Source organism: Poromitra crassiceps, assembly GCF_964638095.1.
Source record: "Poromitra crassiceps genome assembly, chromosome: 26".
Taxonomy (NCBI): domain Eukaryota; kingdom Metazoa; phylum Chordata; class Actinopteri; order Beryciformes; family Melamphaidae; genus Poromitra; species Poromitra crassiceps.
Window position 1 is genome coordinate 12,472,870 of NC_139640.1, and position 25,266 is coordinate 12,498,135.

Consider the following 25,266-nt stretch of genomic DNA (forward strand, 5'->3'; position numbering starts at 1 on the left):
ATTCTGATAGTCAGTTGAAACACTACTGTAAGGCGGGACCGCAAGAACGTGCGGGTGATTTGATTGGATCGTTCTGGAGACTGAAGTTGACATTGGCCAATCCTGGCGCTTGCTGAGAACCTGAGAGCTTTCTGGAAACCCCGACAGGCAGCTCGAGCGCAGCGTTGCATTCTCAGCGCTTGCTGAGAAGCTGAGTGCTTTCTGCAAAGCCCGACACCAACTAACGTTACGGAGTTAAATGCGGGGTTAAATGCGGGGTTAACAGCCTTTATTTTGCAAAGAAGACATTAGCCCGCATCTATTCTTGTACAAAACATCATTTTCTGCTAAGTATTAGTAAAGTTATAAGCGAAGATCGATTCACAAGGATCTGACAGCTGTCTCCGCCATTTGTTTTTTTTAAAACCAAAGGCTTTTAGTAAGAGAGTTGCCATGGCAACCAATAACCGAGTCCAATAACCCATGGCCATGGGTTATTGGACTCGGTTATTGGATTTATACAATGGCTGTGAACCAATCAGATTGCTTGATTTGAGAGAGCCGTTTTATAATATAGAATAGAATATAGAATAGAATAGGATATAGAATAGAATATAGAATAGAATAGAATAGAATAGAATAGAATAGAATAGAATATAGAATAGAATAGAATAGAATAAAATAGAATAGAATAGAATAAAATAGAATATAGAATAGAATAGAAATAGGATGAATCAGCCTGACATCACAACAAACAAAAAGGTACCTCCAGGTGCCACTGCAGCAGAAACTAACATGAAATAAAGCTGAAAAGCTGTGCCAAACAACACGCCCTTGTATGGGCGTAGGCGGTTTAGTTCAAAATGTAGCCGCACACCCTTGTTGAGCCTGATGTTATGTTACTTTGCACGGTCCAGATGCCCCGTCGCCTCCCTCGGCCCTGGCCCTGCTGCTGTGCACCGACTCAGAGATGCTGCTGACCTGGAGAGCCCCTGCCTGCAGCGGAGGAGACCCTGTACGTGGCTACTTCCTGGATCAGAGGGAAAGGGGCGTGGCCACATGGGGAGAGGTCAATGTCAAGTCTGTCAAAGAGAGGCAGTTTAAGGTCAGTGTGAGTAAAGGAATGGACATTATATGATGTCACTTTGGTGTCAAGTTGAGTTTTCATTCAGTTATACCTATATTTGTGTTTTTAAGCTGTAGATTTGAAGTGGCTGTATCCATTTGGAGCAAAAGGCAGGCTTCAGGCACTCGTACGTGGAGCAAGGAAAATTAGAGGTACCTCCAGGTGCCACTGCAGCAATAAAGGCTTTTTAACTTTAAATTAACTAATTCACGTACGAGTGCCTGAAGCCTGCCTTTTGCTCCAATATGATGAAGCCTTTCTTCAAGAGCACCTACGTTCATTTTCCTTGAGACACCAGAACAATCCTCAGAGCACACCACCACCTCTGTTCACAATTTGGCTGTATCCATTGTTTGCTCTACTTTTCAATAGCATCTTTTCAACTCATCAATGCAATATGGGAACATCTATAGACTTAATTCAACTACAACATTAGGTGAAGAATAGTAGGCTACAGTACATAAGAGCTTTGTTTTCATGTCATTGTAACAGGTCAAAGTTAGCCTGGAAATAATGACAATATTGGCCAAAACTCCCACGTCTTCTGTCACGTCTGTGTCACTAGGCAACAAGCAGTGTCCATGGAGACGCAGAGGAACGTTACATTTTAACCTGTTTCAGCCAGATTACAGCTGGCTAATTAGATCATTGTGTGTGTGTGTGTGTGTGTGTGTGTGTGTGTGTGTGTGTGTGTGTGTGTGTGTGTGTGTGTGTGTGTGTGTGTGTGTGTGTGTGTGCGTGCGTGCGTGCGTGCGGTTGTTTGTAGCTCTCGGGAAGAAACAAAGAAAAAGCCAATTACCAACTCAACTGACAGTACTGTATCAAGACTAACCTGTAGGAACTCAACTGTCAAGTTTCTCCACACATTTTCTCATTGGAGACCCCCTGGTGTCGTGAAAACATGCCACTCCCCCCAGTTGGCTTAAATCAGCAACAACAACTTCACGTACTAAAATACAATAATACTCTTCTCTTAAAATGAGGTCTTTTTTTGGCATTATTTAATTGGAGTCAGATTTAGAGATGTAACGGTATAAAAATTTCACATCACGATTATCGTGACCAAAATTATCACGGTTATCGTATTATCACGGTATTCGTAAAAAATTGCTGAAAATGTTCAACAAGTACAGAGACTCACTGAAATCATTTTACGGCGTTTTATATTGAAAACTCAGACCCCAAAAGGATTGATACACTCACTGAAATCATTTCTCCAAGGCTGCACGTTTGCATCTGGGATACGGTTGCCAACTTTGGTTGATGATGGACAGTATTTACCATGTTTTTCAACGCACTTGTAATCATGGTACCACATAGTAATCACGGTACCACGGTTTTAACGATAATGAACATTTGAAACGGTACGGTTATCGTAAGGAATTTGATCACGGTTATCATTCAAACCGGTTATTGTTACATCCCTAGTCAGATTGCTGGCCTAATGGAGGCAAATGAGATGCAAATGAGATTAATTGGAATATTTGATTGTGCTGAGATTCTGTGCTCAGGCCAGGCCCTCTTTCTCTTCGTCCCCTGCAGGCGATGTGAAATGACTTTGCCCTGAACGCTTCCACAGCAAAGCAGGCAGGCTGCCATGCTGCCCATCTTACATTATTAGAAGTGACACCAAAGCCTTTGAATTCCTCTCTCCACCACAGAGCAGCATCTAGCAGTTCATTTGTATGGGAGCGGCAGGAGTGCCTTGTAGTTAGTGAGGTCGTCCTCAAGCAGAGGAAGGCCACGGGTTCAATCCCCCGTGCAGCCATACCTGCTGAAGTATCTTTGAACAAGGTACTTACCCCCTGCTTGATGCTGCGCGGGCGTGGCACCGTGCACCCCAAGCAGAGGGCGAGGAGGCAATAATATTCCTCCTGGGGGATGCATAAAGTATCACATCAAATAAATACAATGCAGCCTGTGTGCCATCTAGTGGATGGAAGTGATGCCTGCATCCCATTTTCTCTTTCTTTTTCACAGCCCTTTTTGTGTCTCAGATGGAGAGACAGTGTATTGATCTGATAGCCGTAGTGTGGTTAGAGAAGGATCTATAGTTGACGAGGGGTTCAGGGAGGTGGGGGGGAAATAGGCTTTTAGATAGCGATTGCTATGACTGTGGAATAAGCTCCTCTGGTAGTGTCAGTTGACAGGGAGTTGTTGGGAGAGAGCCTACAGCAGCAGCAGGAGAAGTTCACAACTGTTCACAAAGGCGATAGATAGATAGGGCCTTAAAGCCTAATGAATAGGAAGATCAGTGGGCGGATCGATAAGGCCAAACCCACTCTCGTCCCTAAGCCAGTGTCTGTGTCTTGGGGGCTGTGGCATCAGTAGCACAGCTGATACCATACAGACCGTTCGTTTCCCACAGGGTTTTTCCTGGCTCAGAATGGGCCTTTGGGGGGTGACTATAGACAGTTTTAACTTGACAACAATAACAACCGTCACAACCCACCTGAATATCCGGTTTACTTCCTGTATACATAGCTGAGCGCAGGCTGATATTCGGCTCATATTAAATGTTAACGTTAGGCCGTGTCTCCGACAGACACATTAAAACAAGGTAGCCTATTTCGGTCTTTATGTCTTGTAGTAGTTAGTAGTAGTAGTAGTTGTTGTTGTTGTTGATAGTTGCCATAACAACCACCCCTGTCGGAAAGACGTGCACACGCTGGGTAGGAAGACTCAGGTAGGAGCCGGCTTTTAGACCTAGACGTGAAAATGGCACAGTGTAAAATGGGAAATGCGTGACGTTCGCCGGGCGCTAATGTGCTCAGTATGAGCGAGAAGCGCCCGGCTAGCGGGGTAAGGTCAGACAGACATACAGCAGTTACGCTTGCTAGCCTGCATGAAAGACGCCAGTGTGTTTATGTTTTTAATATAGTCATATCTATGGTTTATAACACTGCCACTAATCAGAGGCAGAGAGGGCCAGGGGTGGGTTATGCCTTCGCCATCATCTGAAAAAAATATTGCTTCTGGTAAGCTAGCTAGCTAGCTAATGTTAGCTGCTGGTTGGTTGGCTAACTAGCGAATGTTAGCCGTTAGCTAACATTAACGCATTAACTAGACAAACACAGACATGCAGAGCTCCAAAAACAGAGCAATTTGTGATTTTGTTACTGTAGTTTCTGCAGAGTAACGTCCATGTACCTTTATGGATTGCACAGGGTTGGTATTGCAAAGGGATCTGACGGATAGTGCAGTAACAGTCAGCAGCTATGATAGCAGAGCCACTGGGGGGAGGAAGTCGGGGGGAGGAAGTCCATATATGGTCCATCCGGTCATGGGGCACAGCGATTGGCTGGCTCAGATTCAAATCTGAGTCAGCCAATCGCGTTGTCCGGCGCTGTTTGGGACCGTGTATAAAAGGCCACCGCTGACCGGGGTGGGTGGGGGGAACCAGAGGAGAGGGGAGAGGAGAGAGGAGAGGGGGAGAGGAGGAGAGGGGGAGAGAAGAGGAGGGGAGAACCAGAGGAGAGGGGGAGAGGAGGAGAGGGGGAGAGAAGAGGAGGGGAGAACCAGAGGAGAGGGGGAGAGGAGAGAGGGGGAGAAGAGGAGGGGAGAGGGGGAGAGGAGGGGAGAGGGGGAGAGGAGAGGAGGAGGATGGGAGAGGAGAGGAGGAGGGGAGAGGAGAGGAGGAGGGGAGAGGAGAGGGGGAGGGGAGAGGAGAGGGGGAGAAGAGAGGAGAGGGGGAGAAGAGGAGGGAGAGGAGAGGAGAGAGGGGGAGAGGAGAGAGGGGGAGAGGCCAGCAGTCAGCAGCTATGATAGGACAAGCCACTCGGGTGGAGGAAGTCCATATATGGTCCATCCGGTCATGGGGCACAGCGATTGGCTGGCTCAGATTCAAATCTGAGTCAGCCAATCATGTTGTCCTGCGCTGTTTGGGACGTGTATAAAAGGCCACCGCTGACCGGGGTGGGTGGGGGGAACCAGAGGAGAGGGGAGAGGGGAGAGGAGGGCAGAACCAGCAAGCTCGCCCCAGACAAGCCCAGGCATGTCTGCTGCCCCCAAAACCTCGTATCTGCTGTACTGGCCTGGAACCTCCTCGCAACTCAGGAATGAAATACTTATAGCAGAACGAAAAGGCCCCGCCCGGAGGCGGGGCCATGGGGGAGTGGTATAAACACCTGTCTCACACGCAGGGGAGCCAGGTTCAAATCCCAGAGGGAATTGCTTTATGCATTGAGAGGAGAGGAGAGGAGAGGAGAAGGGAAGGAGAGGAGGAGAGGAGAGCAGGGGGGGGGGGGGGGGGGGCAAGCTCGCCCCAGACAAGCCCAGGCATGTCTGCTGCCCCCAAAACCTCGTATCTGTTGTACTGGCCTGGAACCTCCTCGCAACTCAGGAATGAAATACTTATAGCAGAACGGGGTGGGTGGGGGGAACCAGAGGAGAGGGGGAGAGAAGAGGAGGGGAGAAGAGGGGGGGGAGGAGAGGGGGAGAGGAGAGGAGAGGAGAGAGGGGGAGAAGATGAGGGGGAGAGGGGGAGAGGAGAGGAGGGAAGAGGAGAGGAGGAGAGGACAGGAGGGGAGAGGGGGAGAGGAGGGGAGAGGGGGAGAGGCGAAGAGAGGGGGAGAAGAGGAGGGGAGAGAGAGAGGGAGAGGAGAGGAGAGGAGGGGAGAAGAGGAGAGAGGGGGAGAGGCCAGCAGTCAGCAGCTATGATAGCACGAGCCACTCGGGGGGAGGAAGTCCATATGGTCCATCCGGTCATGGGGCACAGCGATTGGCTGGCTCAGATTCAAATCTGAGTCAGCCAATCGCGTTGTCCTGCGCTGTTTGGGACCGTGTATAAAAGGCGACCGCTGACCGGGGTGGGTGGGGGGAACCGGAGGAGAGGGGGAGGGGAGAACCGGGGGAGAGGAGGGGAGAGGGGGAGAGGAGAGGAGAAGAGGAGAGGGGAGGAGAGGAGAGGGGGAGAGGAGAGGAGAGGGGGGAGAGGGGAGGACAGGAGAGGAGAGAGGGGGAGAGGGGAGAAGAGGAGAGGGGGAGAGGGGAGAGGAGAGGAGAGAGGGGGAGAGGAGAGGGGGAGAGAAGAGGAGGGGAGAGGGGGAGAGGAGAGGAGGAGAGCAGAGGAGAGGAGAGGAGAGGAGAGGAGAGGAGGAGAGGAGAGGGGAGAGAGAAGAGGAGGGGAGAAGGGGGGGGGGAGAGGAGGAGAGCAGAGGAGAGGGGGAGAGGAGAGGAGGAGGAGGAGAGCGTGGCCAGCGGCACCACCCCGCTGGGCACAGTCACCCAGACTAAGTGGCCCTCTGCTGGGCAGACACCCAGGGCAGCCACTCCCACCACCAGGCTGCCACCACCCGCCCTGCCCCTCACCCTGCCCGGGTCCCACACCCCCGCCCGAGACACCCCTCCAGAACCCTGCGCACCAGGCAGACCCGGTGCATGGTGCGACGCAGTAAACAAACTCATGTTTCCCTCGTCACCAGTCATGCTGGACATCAGTACAAGTGTGAGATCCCTCTCATTCCCGCAAATATGTAACGTAGCCTATGTAAATACAGTCTTGTGTAGTGGACAGGTCCGCCCATAAGGGGGGGTAAAGGGGTAAGCTTCGAGGGGCGTCGCCACTAGGGGGGGCGCTGGAGCCAGGCAATTTATTTTTTATTTTTTTAACACTAAAATATATCTCCCATCCTGAAAATGCGGCAACTAAATTATTTTTTGCAAGGAGTCGAACAAATACACAAAACACAGGAGCAGTAACAAGGCATACTTGGGCAGGAGTGCTCTTGTGGAAAATAGTGCCATTCTGATGTAATCCCCCATCCGACCAGTGCAGCGAGAGGCAGCAATGTGCCGCAAGGCATCTAGTCTGCTGGAAAGCCAAAAGAAGAAGAAGAAGAAGAAGAACAAGGCAGGCTTGGGGCAGACCATTTTGCTTGGTGCAGCAGCGCAGGCACCATTTATGGTGTAACACACAACACAGACAGGTGATAGCAAACAAAACAAGACCGGTGATGGCAAAATGCCAGGAGCAAAACAAAAGTCAGGATGGCAAAATCGCAAGGCATAAAAAAAAAAAAAGCGGGAGCAGGCAAAGGCTTTAGACCCAAATAATAATCTGTTAACAAACTTTTTTCAGTCAGCTCCGAAAGCTGCAGCGTTGATATGAGTAAAGCGCGTGCGGGGGAGGGGGGTGGGGCATAGTGGCTGGACCCTTCCAGGGGCACTGCCATCTCTCTGGGCGGCCCTGGTAGTGGAAGCGATCATCTTGCTCTATAATGACCAGAATGGGTGTTGTTCAAACTGAACATTTATTTCTTCAACATGCTGCAGCAGAAAGGGCCATAAATAGCCGACACTATTTTCATAGTTAAGCTATGAATCAGAATCAGAATCAGATATCATTTATTCACCATTATGTTATGTAACATATAGGAACTTGTTTTGGCATTAAAGTGCTTAAACTTTTTTCACATAAAAGGGACAGTAGCCTACTTCCCCCCGCAGCATCGTGACATTGAATGAAAGTATAGGCTATAATTAGGCTCGTTTGAGATGACTTCTGGCTCGCCTGGGAAGCAGGCGAGAGCAGCAGAGTGCAGTCAGCCAATTAGAGGCAGAGAGGGGCGGGGCATGCCTTCGCCTAGCCTTCACCATCATAGGAAAAAAAAGATTGCGTCCCGGAGCTAGCCTGAGAGGCTAATAAAAGCTACATGTTACAGAGTAAGCTGACTATCAGTACGTTATTGCACGCATAGGCCTATCTTTACATTTAAACGTTACATAGCAAAAATAAAAAATAGAAATAGAAGTAGGCTATGTCAGTGTTTTCCCCTGAATAGCTGAGAAAGTGGACACTGTCAATAGTTAGCACTGTGAAGCTGATACAATTCAGGTGGTGATAATGCAACATTTAAGGATGCCAACCGCCATAAAACACAGAAGAAGAAGCTGAGAAAAAGGAAGTACTGTGGGGTTGCAGCTGGTGAAAACCGTCTATACGCAGGATTCAGTAAGCATGATTGTGTCTGTGTAAAGACTGAACTTATGATGGAGCAATATGTTTTTAAACCCACCCCAAGCTTCAGACTTAAAATGATTTCAACTTTGAGATTCTCTAAAATGATACAGTGAAAAATGCTTGATTTAGTTTCGTTCGTTTTTCGGAGACAGATTTTTTTATTAGGGACGATGAATTGCCCTATTTACCTTCTTCTTCTGTGTTGTTTTATGGCAGTTGCCATCCTTTATGTTGCATTACCGCCTCCTTCTGGGTTTATCCATCCACTGATTCCCTACTGTCAGTCCATTACCAGGACGCGCGCTCCCAGTAGTTATCTTGTACTACAGTACTGTATCTGTACTGTATTTATTTTTCTGGAAGAAAATAACTGTAATGAACCTTTCTTATATGCCTGGTTTATTCCCACAGGTTGGCAGCCTGACCAGTGGGCACTGCTACCAGTTCTCTCATGCCTGGTTTATTCCCACAGGTTGGCAGCCTGACCAGTGGGCACTGCTACCAGTTCTCTCATGCCTGGTTTATTCCCACAGGTTGGCAGCCTGACCAGTGGGCACTGCTACCAGTTCCGTGTGTTTGCTGCCAACGCGGTTGGCGTGGGGAAACCCTCCGAGGCCAGTGAGGCTTTCCTATGTGACAAGTGGACAATGCCAGAGCCAGGTGAGCGCACACACACACACACACACACACACGCACACACGCACACACGCACACACGCACACACACACACACACACACACACACACACACACACACACACACAGAAACACAAACATGTACACACACGCATGCGCGTGCACACACACAGACAATGAATCAATTCACTTTAACCCATTGATACCTGACGCAGCATTTGTGTGTATCCCTTTAAGACCGGTCTTAAAGGGATATGCATACAAATATATACATGCAAATGCTGCATCAGGTATCAATGGGTTAACGTCAGGCAGTTCAGGAAAGGGATTTTCTTTACTATCAAAAATACTGAAAGACTTTTGCCACGTTAGAAACGAGTCACATCCGACCTGTTCAAGCATATGAGAAGGAACACTGTCGTTATGTATTGAATTGCAGTTTCTATTTACAGTTTTTTAGTCGCTGAAATTTCTTCACATCCTGGAAAGGCGGGAAAGCGAAAAGATAATTTCCCTTCAGGGATCAGCAAAATACCATACAGGGAGGAGAGTTCTCCATTCATATATATCTGTCTGGCCCCACTCCTACAGTATCAGCTTCTTATTAATATTGAAAGTGGAGGCTGAGAGCCTCTCTCTCTCACACGGCACTTTTAAAGCGCACCTCTTTAATCTTCACAAATGGGCTTTCCTCCACACCGTTCATAATTTAAAAGTGGCCGAAAATCGTTAAGCAAATTAACGAGCAGACTCTGGCACTAACTCAGGAGGGCGAGATTATGCAAAGTCACAAAGTCAAAGTCTTCTTTTCACTTGACTATTATTTTTCAGTTCCATTCATTATTATTTCCCCTTCTGTCACACAAAAATCTTGTTTGGTTCACTGCGAGAAAATATACAGACCAATATTTAGGGCTCAATTTTGAACTTAACCGCCTACGCCCATACAAGGGCGTGCGGCTCAATTTTGAACTAAACCGCCTACGCCCATACAAGGGCGTGTGGCTCAATTTTGAACTAAACCGCCTGCGCCCATACAAGGGCATGCGGCTCAATTTTGAACTAAACCGCCTACGCCCATACAAGGGCGTGCTGCTCAATTTTGAACTAAACCGCCTGCGCCCATACAAGGGCATGCGGCTCAATTTTGAACTAAACCGCCTACGCCCATACAAGGGCATGCGGCTCAATTTTGAACTAAACCGCCTACGCCCATACAAGGGCGTGCGGCTCAATTTTGAACTAAACCGCCTGCGCCCATACAAGGGCATGCGGCTCAATTTTGAACTAAACCGCCTGCGCCCATACAAGGGCGTGCGGCTCAATTTTGAACTAAACCGCCTACGCCCATACAAGGGCGTGCGGCTCAATTTTGAACTAAACCGCCTACGCCCATACAAGGGGATTTAGCCCAAAATCCCATCTGTTTCCCCCCAATATTTCACTGTGACATTTTATTATTGGGAGGTTTGAGGTTGTCTGTGTTTGTTTCTACTCCCCAATTGTACTTGGCCAATTCCCTCTGCTGTCCCGGTCATTGCTCAACCCCCCTCTGCCGATCTGGGGAGAGTTGTAGACTAGCACATGCTTCCTCCGCTACATGTGCAGTCGCCAGCCACTTCTTTTCACCTGACAGCTTCACCGACAGGACGTAGTAGCGCGTGGGACGATCACGCTATTCTCCCCAGTTCCCCTCCCCCCGGCCCCCAAACAGGCACTCAAGACCGATCAGAGGAGGCACTAGTGCTGCAGCAACCAGGACACATCCGGCTTCCCACCCGCAGACACAGCCAGTTGTGCCTGTATGGATGCAGGGCCAAGCCGGAGGTAACACACGGGGGCTCGAACCTTCGACCCTCGTGTTGGTAGGCGGCAGGGAATCTACCGCTGCTGCACTACCCGGACCGGCCACACGTTCATCTTGTTCCCGTGCTCGCTCTCTCTCTCCCCCCAGGTCCTCCCTATGACCTGGAGGTGAGGGAGGTGAGGCACGGCTCTCTGGTGCTGCTGTGGGCCGTGCCTCTGTATGAGGGACAGAGTCCCATCACTGGCTACATGGTGGAGATCAGCCAGGCCGACCAATCAGACAGCTGGACCGCTCTGAATAACAAGCCAACACAACACACCTTTTACAGGGTAGGTGAAGGTGGGATATGAGAAATAGGTTGTGAAACAAATAGAAAGGGAAAAACACACTCACTAGGATTCCGTATGTATTTATTTGAAAAAGGCTTGATAAAGAAAGAATGATGGTTTATTTATTTTTATTATTATTATTAATTAATTATACATCTTTCCTTTTACCTCTGGGTAATTTCAGTGAGGAAATGTCTGTGTTGTTTTTCACAGTGAGTGCATCTGATTATTACTATAGCCCACCAGGGCACTTTGGACCATAGTGGCCGTAAATTAATACACGGAAAAGCTACCCAAGCAGCGCTCACCTCATTTATTAATTTTGTGGTCAAATAAATTGCGCCTGGCTGTACTCCATCCCTTTGTGTTACCTGTGGGTTTAAATGGTCAAATACAATCAACAGAAATGTGTTTTTCTAATGATTATCCACCAGGCGTCAGGTCTCCAGGCCGGTCAAACCTACCGTCTCCGTGTGTCTGCTGTCAATGCGGCTGGAGTGGGCGGGGCTTCCCTGTCCTCTGAGCCAGTCACAGCTCACACCCAACCAGGTCAGTCATCACCCTGCCCTCTGAGCCAATCACAGCTCACACCCAACCAGGTCAGTCATCACCCTGCCCTCTGAGCCAGTCACAGCTCAAACCCAACCAGGTCAGTCATCACCCTGCCCTCTGAGCCAATCACAGCTCACACCCAACCAGGTCAGTCATCACCCTGCCCTCTGAGCCAATCACAGCTCACACCCAACCAGGTCAGTCATCACCCTGCCCTCTGAGCCAATCACAGCTCACACCCAACCAGGTCAGTCATCAGATCAGTGATGAAACAAACACTCAAACCACACCTGTTCAAATCTCTTCACGTCCCATTGTTCTCATCACCACATTGTCCAGCAGTCATAGAAATGACATCAGTTTAGAGTATTAAACATAATGCAACCAACAAATTCAACACTACAGCATGCTGTATGTAGTAAGTTAATTTTTTTTATGAATGAATGAAATCCATGAATGAATGGATGGTGCAAATTGGCACCACCAACAACAGAACAAAATAATCAAAGAAAGTACTATACTGGAAAATATGAAACATTTATGTATGTAAAAATGTGAGGACGTTACTATGCAGTAGGGCTGTGCCGATTTACTTATCTCCCGATTCGATACTATCACGATACTTGGGTGCCGATTCGATATATATTGCGATTCTTAAGTATTGCGATTCTACGATTATTGCGATTCGATATTACGATTTATTGCGATTTTTGTTTATTTTTTCTTTTCTTTTTTCAGTTTGTTTGCTTTTTTACACTAGATTAGAACATGGGAAAAGTTGAATCATACACTAGAGACTGTATCATGAGTAGGGCTGGGCGATATAGTTAAAAACAGGGGCGGACTGGGATCATAATTCAGGCCGGGCATTAGATACCAAGCAGGCCAGGCCGATATGGGCCGACGCGCGTGAAATTTGGGCCGTTTGAAGCCCAATTTGGGCCGTTTGAAGCTCAATGTGGGTAGTTTGAAGCCCAATTTGGGCCGTTTGAAGCTCAATTTGGGTCGTTTGAAGCCCAATTTGGGCCGTTTGAAGCCCAATTTGGGCCAAGTCCAATTTTACAATGAGATGCACCCACTTTAACCCTGAAGTGTAATTATTACTTCAGACTAACTAATAAAGTAATAAAACCACTAGTAAACCAGTAGGCAGCGACTGGCCTGCTGTTCAGTGAGTGGCCTGACTGCCGGCACACAAAAAAAAAAAAAAAAAAAAAAAAATTTTTTGCTTTTGCGATTATCGATTCTGGAATAAAAGATCGATTCAAAAAATCGTGACATTAAAAATCGCGATACTTAGGTGAATCGATTTTTTCTCCCACCCCTACTATGCAGTATGAAAGACATTAATATAGAGACAGTCCGCATGTCTGGGAACGCCCACAAAATGTTAAACGGCTGGCGCGCGAGTGGGGTAAAACCGCCCATATATCTCATGGGCTGACTCACCAAAAGACGGTGCTGCGGCTCTAAACTACAGGTTTGGGGGTTCTAGAGCAGAACACAAGACGTCTGCTCAGATGTGCGTTTACTGCGGTGGTTAAATCCCCGATCGTGTCTGCCTGGGCTGGGCTATCAGCTAAATTCTAACTTTGCTGAATGGATAGAACGGGGGAATTTACCCCACCCTGACCCCGCCCCCAGCAAGGCTGAGCCAGCTAACCCAGCGTCTATTGTGAGCGTTCCTAGAGCCTGTATGGGCGTTCCCAGACATGCGGACTGTCTCTATACAGATATATGCAATTTGCATAATTTATTTATATATATGCATATATATATATATATATATATATATATATATACACACACACATGTATATATATGCATATATATATATATATATATATATATATATATATATATATATATATATATATATATATATATATATATATATATGGATTTCCTGATCCCCTTTTTTAATGCTATCAATTTGGTGATTGAAGCGGAGGTGGAAATCGTAGAGTAACTCACAATAGAGTACTGATGGTATCACGAATCACAATAAAGCAATTCTGCGATACATTACAAGAAATGTCAGCTACGATACGATTATGCTATCTGTGTAACTGAAGAGGGAAAAATACCCCAAAAAAGGCAAAACGTAGGAATTATGTATTTATTCACATAATTGACTTGAAACAATGTACAACAAAGTGCATACTGCAGAATGCCTCTTTAACCAGAGATGGGAAAAGTACACACATTCTTTACTTAAGTAGAAGTATAGTTAGGCTACTTGTCTAAAAAAAAGACTGGTAAAAGTAGAAGTACTGATTCAACTTGTTTACTCAAGTAAAAGTACAAAAAGAATGCAGGGTCTGAAATGTAATCAAGTATAAAAGTAAAAAGTATTTCTACCAGCTGTTTCTTTGCAAAGCTAACTGAACCTCATGTCAAATTAAGATAAACAGAATTTCCGCATGAACCGAGCACACACGGACACACAGCTCTCCAATTATAGGCTAGTAGTAGGATTGGCTACAGGCAGAGATGGGAAGTAACAAAGTACAAATACTTCGTTACTGTACTTAAGTAGATTTTTCGGGTATCCGTACTTTACTGAGTAGGCTATTTATTTTTTTGACGGCTTTTTACTTTTACTCCCTACATTTTAACACAAGTATCTGTACTTTCCACTTTCTACATTTTCAAAACAAGCTTGTTACTTTAGTTTTAATGCACAACAACGATTAAGAAAGACGAAGGAGAAACGGGGCAGAATGAATAGAGATAGCTCATTCCATGCTCCGCCAATAGGTTGAGGCCACGTCTCGTCATAGACGCTGGTTTAGCTGGCTTAGCCTGGCTGGGGGCGTGGTCAGGGTGGGGGTAAAAAACCCCGTTCTATCCATTCAGCAAAGTTAGAATTTAGCTGATAGCCCAGCCCAGGCAGACACGATCGGGGATTTAACCACCGCAGTAAACGCACATCTGAGCAGACGTCTTGTGTTCTGCTCTAGAACCCCCAAACCTGTAGTTTAGAGCCGCAGCACCGTCTTTTACCATCAGTCCATGAGATATATGGCCGGTTTTACCCCACTCGCGCGCCAGCCGTTTAACATTTTGTGGGCGTTCCCAGACATGTGGACTGTCTCTATAGTATGGAATAGCACTCCTCCGGTCCCCTAAATGTCAGCTTGTGATTGGCTCTCTGTCAATGTTACGAAACTTCATTGGCTTAGACAGTCTCCTAAGGGGGCGTGGACATAACCTGGAAAAGAAGTGCACAGTCCACCCACCACACCATGTATCGATGTATCAGAACGACGCAACAAACGTGAGAACGCTGCCACCATAAAAGAGATGAGAGACGGACACTGTCTGTGAATAATGTGATGTCCATGTCAGCCAGAGAAACCAGCAACAACATGAGCGATGTCGCTGAAAGTGAGGTTGAAGTTGTCAACACTGCAGACTCCAACCAGCCAGAGGCTCTGACAGTGTCGCTTTTTTTTTTCAAGTCTCTTGTTTACATGGCGTAATAGTTGTCTGATCAGACACTAGAAAAAACAGAGCACAAGGACAAGCACAGGGTATAGTTCTTGCACAAAGGATAGTTACAGCTTGTCTAGCCCCAAGTCGGGACTCGTTCTGTTAGCTTCCACTACCGCTCGCTGCCAGGAAGAGTCCCATGTACATACATAGACTAGCATGCGACTTTGGCTCCCAAGCTGTCTACATCAGCGATACGTATTTACAAAGTGCCACAGAAACATTTCAAAGCTACCTACTTGAGAACAAGGGTTCATAGCTTCTCGATGACGGGTTTAGAAAGCTCGACGCTGCTCATAAATGCCTCTTTTCATCAGAGCGCTCAACAGCGCCACTCTGGTCGAAAAGCTTGGGAAAAAATAATATCTCCAACACAGACAAAATGCCCCCCCCCCGGTTTATTTGATCAACAAATCACAAACAGCCGGGCGCCACATGAAGCAAAAACACCATTAACTAAGATCTACAGAGGCCATTTGAGCACATGGTCAAGTGGCCTCATCATACAAACAATGTCAAAATACAGTAAAATACAATAAAATAAGATACGATGTGTGATTAGTGGGTGCATAGCTGAGCAGCTTTCAGGTGTCTTTTCAAATGAGTTTTGAATAAGTACAGATACCTGAAAATCCTACTTACAGTACCATAAGTACTAACAAAGTATTTGTACTTAGTTACAGTACTTCCCATCTCTGTTTTTAATAACACACACTGCAACTTGTCCACGACTCCATGTGTGAAGTTAAAATGGAGGATACAAAAAATATTAAATCTTTTTAACCTGTGCAAATTAAGTTAACAGAAAACTAAGACCCATAAATGAATGAAAAAATATATATAAACATTTCAGTGCTTAACAAGCATAAACTTGTTTTATGTAAACATGGACACGTCAGTGCCTGCATGTAAAAATATTGATATTTCGCGCCTGTGTATCGTGAATCACGATATCGCGCTATAGTGTATCGATAATGTATTGCAAGAGAAAGTATCACAATGTACTGTATATCAATATCTCAATATTTTATCCCACCCTAAACATGGATGTTTAGTCACAGCAGCTGGGCTCAGCTCACTTTGATTCAGCTCAACACCTTCTACCACACTGACTGACCCATTATATCAACACCTTCTACCACACTGACTGACCCATTATCTCCGCCTCAGGAACCAAAAACATTGAGATCGGCGTCGACAACGACGGCTTCATATTTCTGGCCTACGAGGCCGAGGAGATGACTGACAGGAGCGTGTTCCTCTGGAGCGAAAACTACCGAGAGGCCATCGACGCCGGGAGAGCCAGGATAGTGAGCAAGAACAACAGGTAGGTCGTGTCTGTGTGTCTGATTATTCACCAGAATCTGTGAGAAGATGCATGAACAAAAGGGGGATTCTTGGAGGGAAACAGTCAAGCTGTGAGATGTTTTGAATTCTAAAAGGTCACCCAGGTGTCAGACTCAGTGGAGAGTCTGCCTCACATTAAACGCCTCGTCTCAGTGAGGGTTCACTTGCGCCGTCTCTGCCCTTTTCATGCTCAGGTGCCATCTCTCTCTCTGGCTCGTACAGCACTGACCCAGCTAGCCATCTCTCTCTCTGGCTCGTACAGCACTGACCCAGCTCGCCACCCAGCACAGCTCCAGCAAGCATGCTAGATTTCCAACTAGAACTGTCCAAGTCCAATATAGGATCAAAAATATTGTGATTATTTTTGACATATTCCATCATTTGTAAAGCTTAGGATTTAGGCCTTGAATCTACAGTATATTGCCAGGTTTGAAACAACACTGCATTAGCTTTGCAAAAGAAGATATTTCCCATTGGCATTCTCACTGTTCCACTCACTGATAGCATGTAAGAGAAGAATGAATGGAACTTTAGGCTTAAGCTTAATTTATACTTATTAGAAAAAGAAAGTGTCGCTCATGGTGTTGCATTTATACTTCAGTGAATGTTCGCCTCGTTTCAACGGTCACGTGAGTCGTGACACTCGAACGCTATAAGCAGACAGCCAAGAGAAGAGAGGGAACGCACAGTGAAACCACCTCGGAGGCAAGATGTAACGTACTTGGCTGCCGCCGCATATAAACGACACACAACTCACCTCCTCTCTCTCTGGGAAATGCACAATGTTCTTTGTGATTTTCACGAAGTCATACATCACAGACAGGCTGATAAAAATAGCGGAGACACGTTCATTCATTTCAATCGAGTGAAAACCAAAACAAGGAAGTCAAGCGCGCGTGCCGTCTATATAGCCAATCAGACTTGCGCGACACTATGTGACGTAGTCAGCGACACTAGACATTTCACCAGGTAGCAGACACTGCTGCTCGCCGACACTTGAAAGTGTCGACTCAAGTCCTCATTTCTGTCGGCAACCGTTTCAAAAGTGTCGGCAGACGAAGCATAAATTGGGCTTTAGTTGGCTGAGGCAGGAGGCATGAATCAGCACCAAAGATCACCTTCAGTGGTCCCTGCTGCTGCTGCTGCACACTGGGAGGAGGAACCAGGGAACGTAATGTAGGCTAACTCTCCAGAGATGAATCTGTCTGTCTTCCTGTCCATCCCTAGATCAACCCTCACCTTCACCGACCCCTCTGAGAAGGATCTGGGTCTCTACACAGTGGAGATGAGTGACCAGCCCAACCTGTCTTCCAGCTACAACTTCACCGCTGAAGGTAAAATCAAGCGTTTGGTTGTCAGAAGGTGTGAAAAGAAAAGAGAATAGAATAGAAGTTGTTTGTCCATTGTTCCAGGTTAGAAAGGTGTCTGGACCTACACGCACACACGCACACACACACACACACACACACACACACACACACACACACACACACACACACACACACACACACACACACACACACACATTAAAGGAACAGTTCACACAAAAGTGAAAATTCTGTCATCATCTAAGAGATCTTGCATACGCCCTTTAGGGTTTCCTGGTTTCCTGTCTCTACCGGCACAATCTTTTTATCCACTTATTTCCTTCCCTTTGTTCTTGATTTTACTATGTGCAAATAAATAAACTCAACTAAACCAGCACAACTCGAGAGAAAACTGTCAGTGGTTCATTTTTGGGTGAACTGTTCCTTTAACGTAGTTAGCCGCTCGCTAGCTAGCGGTAGCTAAATTGTTTGCCTGCCACTACACACACTGATGGATCAACATCATGTGTGGGCTGTTATGATGTCAGACCTGATCAAACTGTTGACACTAATCATTTGATATTAACCCCCTCCCTCCATGTTCTGTCTTCAGACCTTGAAAGACTGACAGAACTCAGCTGGCAAGTCAGAAACCCAGGTACGTACCACAACAATAATGTATCATGAAGAGAGGAATCACACTTGAATCAAAGGATAACTGACTCAATTAACATCAGAATTGATGCATATTAGGAATCAGTCTTGGTGACATTGGTGACAGAGTACATAGTGGTTTTATTCATTCATTTTGTCATTTTTTTTGTTGTATATCTAATTTACTATGACAAAGTGTCTTTGAGTACTTAGAAAAGTGCTATATAATTCAAATCAAATCTACAGTCTATTATTAGTAGTAGTAGTAATAGTACTGACACAAAATCAAGAGGACTTCAATACAGTGTGAAGGGACAAAGCAAGACTCGTATTGTACAGAGGAATATGCATAATGAGGATTCATCTATGCGTGTTACTCCACATATAGATCAACATTCATTATTCTATGATAATATGATCTGATTCAACATCTTCATCATGTGTCCCTGTGGCAGTGATAGCACTGAAGTCCTCCTGGGAGGTGGAGGTGAATGAGAAAGGGAACGTGCGTCTGTGGCTGCAGACAGAGAGTCTGAGCAACAGTGCTGAGCTCCGCCTCATCCTCAATGACAGAGAAATACTCTCCAGCACTCCGATGAGAGCAGCTGAGGTGAGTCGAGCATGTCACTAACAGTGTTGGGGGTAACTCATTACAAAAGTAACATATTACATGTAATATTACTTTTAGCAGTAACTCAGTAATACAACTTATTACTTATAGGATTTCAGTAATAATATACCAGTTACTTTGTCAAGTAACTCAAGTTACAAATTGAGTTACATTTTATTAAATCAAAGCACATATTTAAAAAAGATACAATCATTTCCTTATCAAACTGTGTGTTTTTATGCAAATAACCACTATAGATGACAATAAGAAAGGAAAAGAAGAAAATGTAGAATTTTGGATTGTTTACACTGACTTCAAGGTGGTTGGAATAATTTTTTGGGATAGTTCCGGGGCAGCGATGTCATTCTGCTGCTGCTGTAGTTTTGGTAAAAGTAATGCAAAAGTAGTGTAATAAGTAACGAGTTACTCTACACAGACAGTAATATTGTAAAGTAACTTATTACTTTGAAATGAAAGTAACTAGTAATATGTAGTATATTACATTTTGAAAGTAACTTGCCCAACACTGGTCACTAACTCAGGGTTACGAGGTTTGATTCCCACTCAAGCTAAAAACAAACACTTGTACCATAAGGCACTTTGGATAAAAGCATCCACCAAAGGTAGGGGCACACCGATCGATCGGCAAGCAATCTGTATGGGCCGATATTGACCTCAAATATGCGATCGGCGATCGGCCATTTTTTCATATACTTTTTTTTTTTTTTTCTTATATAAAAAAAGCCCTATCACTAATCAGGCTTTCCAACGATATAAAATACAATGCCAATTGGTATTATTAAAGGGGAGAAATAATCAACCTAAAATAACGTTTCCAAACTTTCTTTGAGGAGTTTATATACCGGTGATCGGTAATCGGTAATCGGTGATCGGTCGATGATCGGTTGGGCAGATATTTCCCATAGGCGATCGGCAATCGGTGATCGGTGGCAAAAAACGTGATCGGTGCACCCCTAACCAAAGGGCATATTATGTTATGTTCTTACATTATGTACAAGCCTTATTGTCAAACACTTATTTTTCAAAATTCACATTATGGTAGCTAAGCCGCAGCGGCAGCCCAGCTACCAAGCCAATCCCAGGCCGCAGCAGCAGCCCAGCTACCAAGCCAATCCCAGGCCGCAGCAGCAGCCCAGCTACCAAGTCCAGCCCAGGCCGCAGACCAAGCCTCAGCTCCAGCCCAGCACCCAGCCCAAGCCTCAACAGCAACCCAGCACCCAGCCCAGCAGAAAGTGCCAAGGTATGTTTCACTGTGGTGAAGTTAACCCATTGATACCTGATGCAGCATTTGCATGTATATCCCTCATTTGTGTGCGTATCCCTTTAAGACCGCGAACCGCGTTAATGCGGTTCGCGGTCTTAAAGGGATACACACATAAATGCTGCATCAGGTATCAATGGGTTAATATGGGTTCCGGGTTTGTCGGCTTGTTTGCTCCATTGCAGGTATTGTCTTTTTTCATTCTTCTAATTGTACTGTCAAATCATACATTTCTTATGAGGACGACTTCAAATTTGGAACTTTAGAATTTCTCAGAAGCTTCCTTCTATCTCACAATTCAAGATTCAAAATAAGTGATTGCTATTAGCTGCCCAAACCTAACCTCTCGATTGTGAGATAGAAGGAAACTTCTGGGAAATTCTAGTTACAAATTTGAATTCCTCATCATAAGCAGGCCCGTAGCTACCATTGAGGACACTGAGATCATGACCTCGGTATTTTCTTTTTTTTTTAGGACAATAGCCCCGGCCCCCCGATCTATTCATCTGTCATTGATGTTTTAAATCCCTCATAAATAACATGATATATGACGGTTGATCAGAAATGCAACAATTTGCTTCCTCTCTGTGTGCTATAGAATGAAGAGAGATAACTCACCACAACGTTCACATTTTGCATTGGGGCTAGATTGGGGCTAGACTTTGGGGACAGTTCTATTGAAGTGAATGGGTAACTCCCCTGTAAGTGATGTTTGTGTAGATGGGCCATTGTATTTAATTGAGCAGTATTTTGCCATGTGACCTGTATGCAGAATATATATTATGTGGGGAGACATTTATTTTTTTAATCATTGTAAAGCAACAGCACAGTAAAGAGGATATTAATCTAATATGATGTCTGTAGTTCTTTATATAATATTAATTTGACTCTCAAAGTGCACCAGATTGAAGCATTTTACTTTAAAATGGACAACATTTTCTAACCGGCCCTCCCTGGCCCCCCGACACCGCGCTAAAATGACCTCAGTATTTCTCAAACCCTGGCTACGGCCATGATCATAAGAAATGTATCATTTGAAGTGTATAAATGGTTCTTTAAAGAACCTTGGTCTGAAACATTCTTTGTGGAAGCAGACATGGTTCTTCTGTGGTACCACTCCATGTTCAGCACCTTTACTTTTCAGTGTGTAGGTGACGTTTAGGTTTGCAAGCTGCTCTTTAAATGTTTAAATTGTGACAAGTCCCAGCAGCCCGTATACCCGTATATATATATATATATATATATATATATATATATATAATTATTATTATATATATATTATATATATATATTCTCATGCTTCTCATGCTTTATGCCCTCCTGTGTGTAGGGCATACAAATGCATGCTGCAGATATCGGGGCACTAATTTGCTGAGCCGAAAGTGAGCAAATGATGAAATAAACAAATAAACAGCTCACACGCTGCAGGCCTCCAATTTCCACTTTATATTTTGTTTTAAGGTGCAATAAATAACTTCCAGATTCATTTCATTTTGGGAAACAGCTCTGTGGAAGCTGTGAAAACTCACAACAAGACAATTCACAAACATTCTCCCCTTATTATGGAGAAAATAATAGACTGGCTACAGCAAGAGGGAATATGGGAAATAATGACAATAATAATTTCACCTGCCTTTTTTTTTTTAAAGTGCAATTCAAACTGGGATCACCTAATAGAAAGAAATGATCATTGAGGAAAACAAATGGAACGTGAGCAAACATCCGTAGCGCTGATAGAGCTTGTGCCACCGAGCTAAAAATAACCGTACGGCTGTCAAGGTCATCGCACCGTGTACAAATGTGACCATTGGGAGAGAAATGAATATGACACATTGTATTTCATTGTGTTTTCACGCAAGTGCGTGCGTGCATGTGTGTGTGTGTGTGTGTGTGTGTGTGTGTGTGTGTGTGTGTGTGTGTGTGTTTTCTTGCATGCCAGCGAGTGACTGCTTTATATTCGACAGCTTCCAATCATCCCTTCTATTTCATTTTTCATCTCTTCCATTATTCCTCTGCATCAGAGTTCCGTCTGAACGAGACTGATTAGTCTTTACTTCCAAATGATCACGGCTGAGGTTTGCCAATTCAAAAGGCATTGAGCTGATTGGGGCCCTCAGGCTTAAGTTACCATACATCACAAATCACATTTGCCATCCAGTCCCATCAACATGCCAGGCACACGCTAATCTTGCTCAACATGAAAGTCATAAGCATGAGCTCATATGTTAATGTGGTTCTTTGTGTGTGTGTGTGTGTGTGTGTGTGTGTGTGTGTGTGTGTGTGTGTGTGTGTGTGTGTGTGTGTGTGTGTGTGTGTGTGTGTGTTTTCGTGCACATGTGTATGTGTGTTGTTCGTCATGCATATGTGTGAAAGAGAGAGAAGATCAGTATTTACAGTATGCATTTCTGTACATTAGGAGCGAGGGGGAGAATCAATACAGCATAGTATCGCGATATTTTGCGTGGCAATATTGTATCGATACACAGACGCCAAGTATCAATCTTTTTAAAATCGCAATAATATCCTATTTTGACTTGCGTATGGTGATAAAATCATATCTTGGGGCCTCTGGTGATTCCCACCGTTACCTATGAGTTTTCCTTTTGGGACATAATTTGCAGTTGGAAAAAAAGTTAATAATTCACAGTATTTGTTATCGCAATACTCAGCATATCGCAAAATGTTTAAAATTGCAATAAAATAATATTGTGACTTAAGTAATTGTGACTTAATTTTGATTTGTTTAGTATGGTTTTATTTATTTATTTATTTATTTCTCTTGTATGATCAGCTCATGATGGGAGTGGACTCTGTATAAGCCCTCCGGACTTCCCTTCTCTCCAAGCACTATTCACTGTTTTCTAAGTAAAAAATCAGGTATTGTGATATCGTATCGTGGGGCCTCTCTGGTGATTCCCACCTCTAATGTAACCTACATATGCCATTTCAGTCATTTTCTGTGCACTGATGCATACCAGATTGTCTTTGAATGAGTACCAGTCTAGGTGGTAGATTGCAAATGTCTCCCTACAATAAGGCCATGTTCACATTACAGGCAAATCTGATTTGCTGATAAAGTCTTTAATCATCATTATCTTGATTGGTTTCCCAAATCTGATTTGGGAGTGTGTCCGCACTGCCACAAATCTGATTCTCAAGTCGGATCTGTGCGTCCAGACCTAAACAGCCTATCTGCATGGGTTGCTATGGTAACGACGTGGGTGTCAGTAAATACGTACGTTGGTGACGTGGTTTTCCTGCGCAGAAGCATTTGATGACGAGTTGCGAGTGACATTCAAATCAGATTTGGTGGATCTGGGCGTCCGCACTCAAGTCACATCAGTCGAAAGCAGATTGGAAACTACCTCCATATGTGGTTTGGGACAAGTGACACAAATCAGACTTGGCGCGTCCAGATTCATAAAACCAATCTGGATAAAGTCATTAATAGGTCACTAAAGTTCACAAAACAGATTTGGCCTCCTAGTCTGAACATGGCCAACTGCGTCTGTCTGTACTGTATATGAGTTGACATATATTTTAACGGTGTTTACTCTTCTGCAGAACCGTAAGATTAACTTTGACAAGGCCAAGGGTCTGGTGGAGATCCTGTTTGACCCGGTGTCTAAGGAAGACGGAGGCTCCTACACGGCCCAGCTGAGGGACGGTCGCGCCAAGAACCAGTTCACACTGGTCTTTGTGGATCAAAGTACGTCATTCACTCAACACAACGCAGTAATTATCCACACCATCACACTGGAATCACAGATGTTTTAATTCTCTGTGACAAAGATGATCTCCTCTTCTCAAACGAACTGGAATATTTTCTTAAATATTTCATTGTTTTGACAGCTATGATGGGAGGATCACATTTGTGACATAATGAATTAAAGAATAGACTGTCTTCCTGTATAAATGCAGTGTTCTACTGTTGTTCAGCTCACCACCAACCTGTGCAATTTAGGCTCCTGAGAGTAGGGCTGCAACGAACATTTATTTTGATTGTCGATTAATCTGTTGATTATTTTCTCAATTAATTGATTAGTTGTTTGGTGGTGAAAAATGTCGGTCAGTGTTTCCAAAAGCCCAAGTTGACATCCTCAAATGTGTTGCTTTGTCCACAACCAAAGTTATTATATATACAGTATATATGGTGGTTTGTGATGTCACCACCTGTTGTACTCTGTAGTATAGAGGGTGATGTCACAAACCACCTGTTGTACTCTGTAGTATAGAGGGTGATGTCACAAACCACCTGTTGTACTCTGTAGTATAGAGGGTGATGTCACAAACCACCCAGACCAGCCAATGGGGGGAGATTCAGGCAGCGGCAGGTCCAGTTCAGAGCACTGCTTTTCACCATTCAGACTCAAAATTACTCTTTTGAAGAATTCTTCAGATTTACACTAAATGTCAGGATTTTATTTATTTATTTATTTATTTATGTATTTATTTATGTATTTATTTAAAAAGGATCCCCATTAGCTGATACTTGTGGCACCAGCTAATCTTCCTGGGGTCCAAAATACAATACATCATAAGCATATATACTGTACATGTAGACAACATCACAACATCACATTTTGACCTGGATTAGTCAACAACACTACTAAATTTTCACTAGAAACAAGTGGACAAAGTGTTTAATACCTCTTTAATAGTTGACAACTAATCAATTAATCATTGCAACTCTACCTGAGAGCATCCTAGCATGAGCATAGCATTTAGTATCTTAAAGTTTAGCGGAGATAATCTAAAGGTGCATTCACACACCGACCTATTCAAAGTTTTTCGCTGGCATCGAGTTTACATACAAAGTCAATGCAAACGAGCGATTTAAACACAGCGACAGAGCAATTCCAAAGGGTTGTGAATCGAGCGACAGGGAGCAAAATAAATATCTCGGTGTGAACACAGCTTAAGAGATGAGCACCAACCAACAGGTAGTGATCAGTTATCACAGTATTGTATTACAGGTGTGTTTCCATTGCTGTACTGCTGATTGTGTGATTTGAGTCAGTATTATATTACAGGTGTGTTTCCATTGCTGTACTGCTGATTGTCTGATTTGAGTGGATGCTGTGTTGTCTCCGGCAGAGTTCCGTGAGGCGCTGGTCTTGGCTGAAGCAAACCGATGTGACTATAAGAGGAAAGCAGGTGAGAGGTCTGCTTTGCCACTTTA

The 25,266-nt window shown here is 44.7% G+C and overlaps 1 protein-coding gene across 1 annotated transcript in view; it reads left to right on the plus strand.

Moving 5' to 3' along the window:
• Window positions 1-25,266, plus strand: part of myom3 (myomesin 3) — a gene marked incomplete at its 3' end in the record, with an annotated part of 150,681 nt that overhangs the window by 89,531 nt on the left and 35,884 nt on the right. The window contains exons 18-28 of the mRNA XM_083661503.1: window positions 897-1,084; window positions 8,600-8,726; window positions 10,656-10,837; window positions 11,272-11,386; window positions 16,055-16,211; window positions 17,459-17,565; window positions 18,152-18,196; window positions 18,648-18,802; window positions 19,866-20,063; window positions 23,649-23,793; window positions 25,182-25,241. Coding sequence (XP_083517629.1) covers window positions 897-1,084; window positions 8,600-8,726; window positions 10,656-10,837; window positions 11,272-11,386; window positions 16,055-16,211; window positions 17,459-17,565; window positions 18,152-18,196; window positions 18,648-18,802; window positions 19,866-20,063; window positions 23,649-23,793; window positions 25,182-25,241 — 1,479 coding nt within the window. The remainder of the gene's footprint in view (window positions 1-896; window positions 1,085-8,599; window positions 8,727-10,655; window positions 10,838-11,271; window positions 11,387-16,054; window positions 16,212-17,458; window positions 17,566-18,151; window positions 18,197-18,647; window positions 18,803-19,865; window positions 20,064-23,648; window positions 23,794-25,181; window positions 25,242-25,266) is intronic.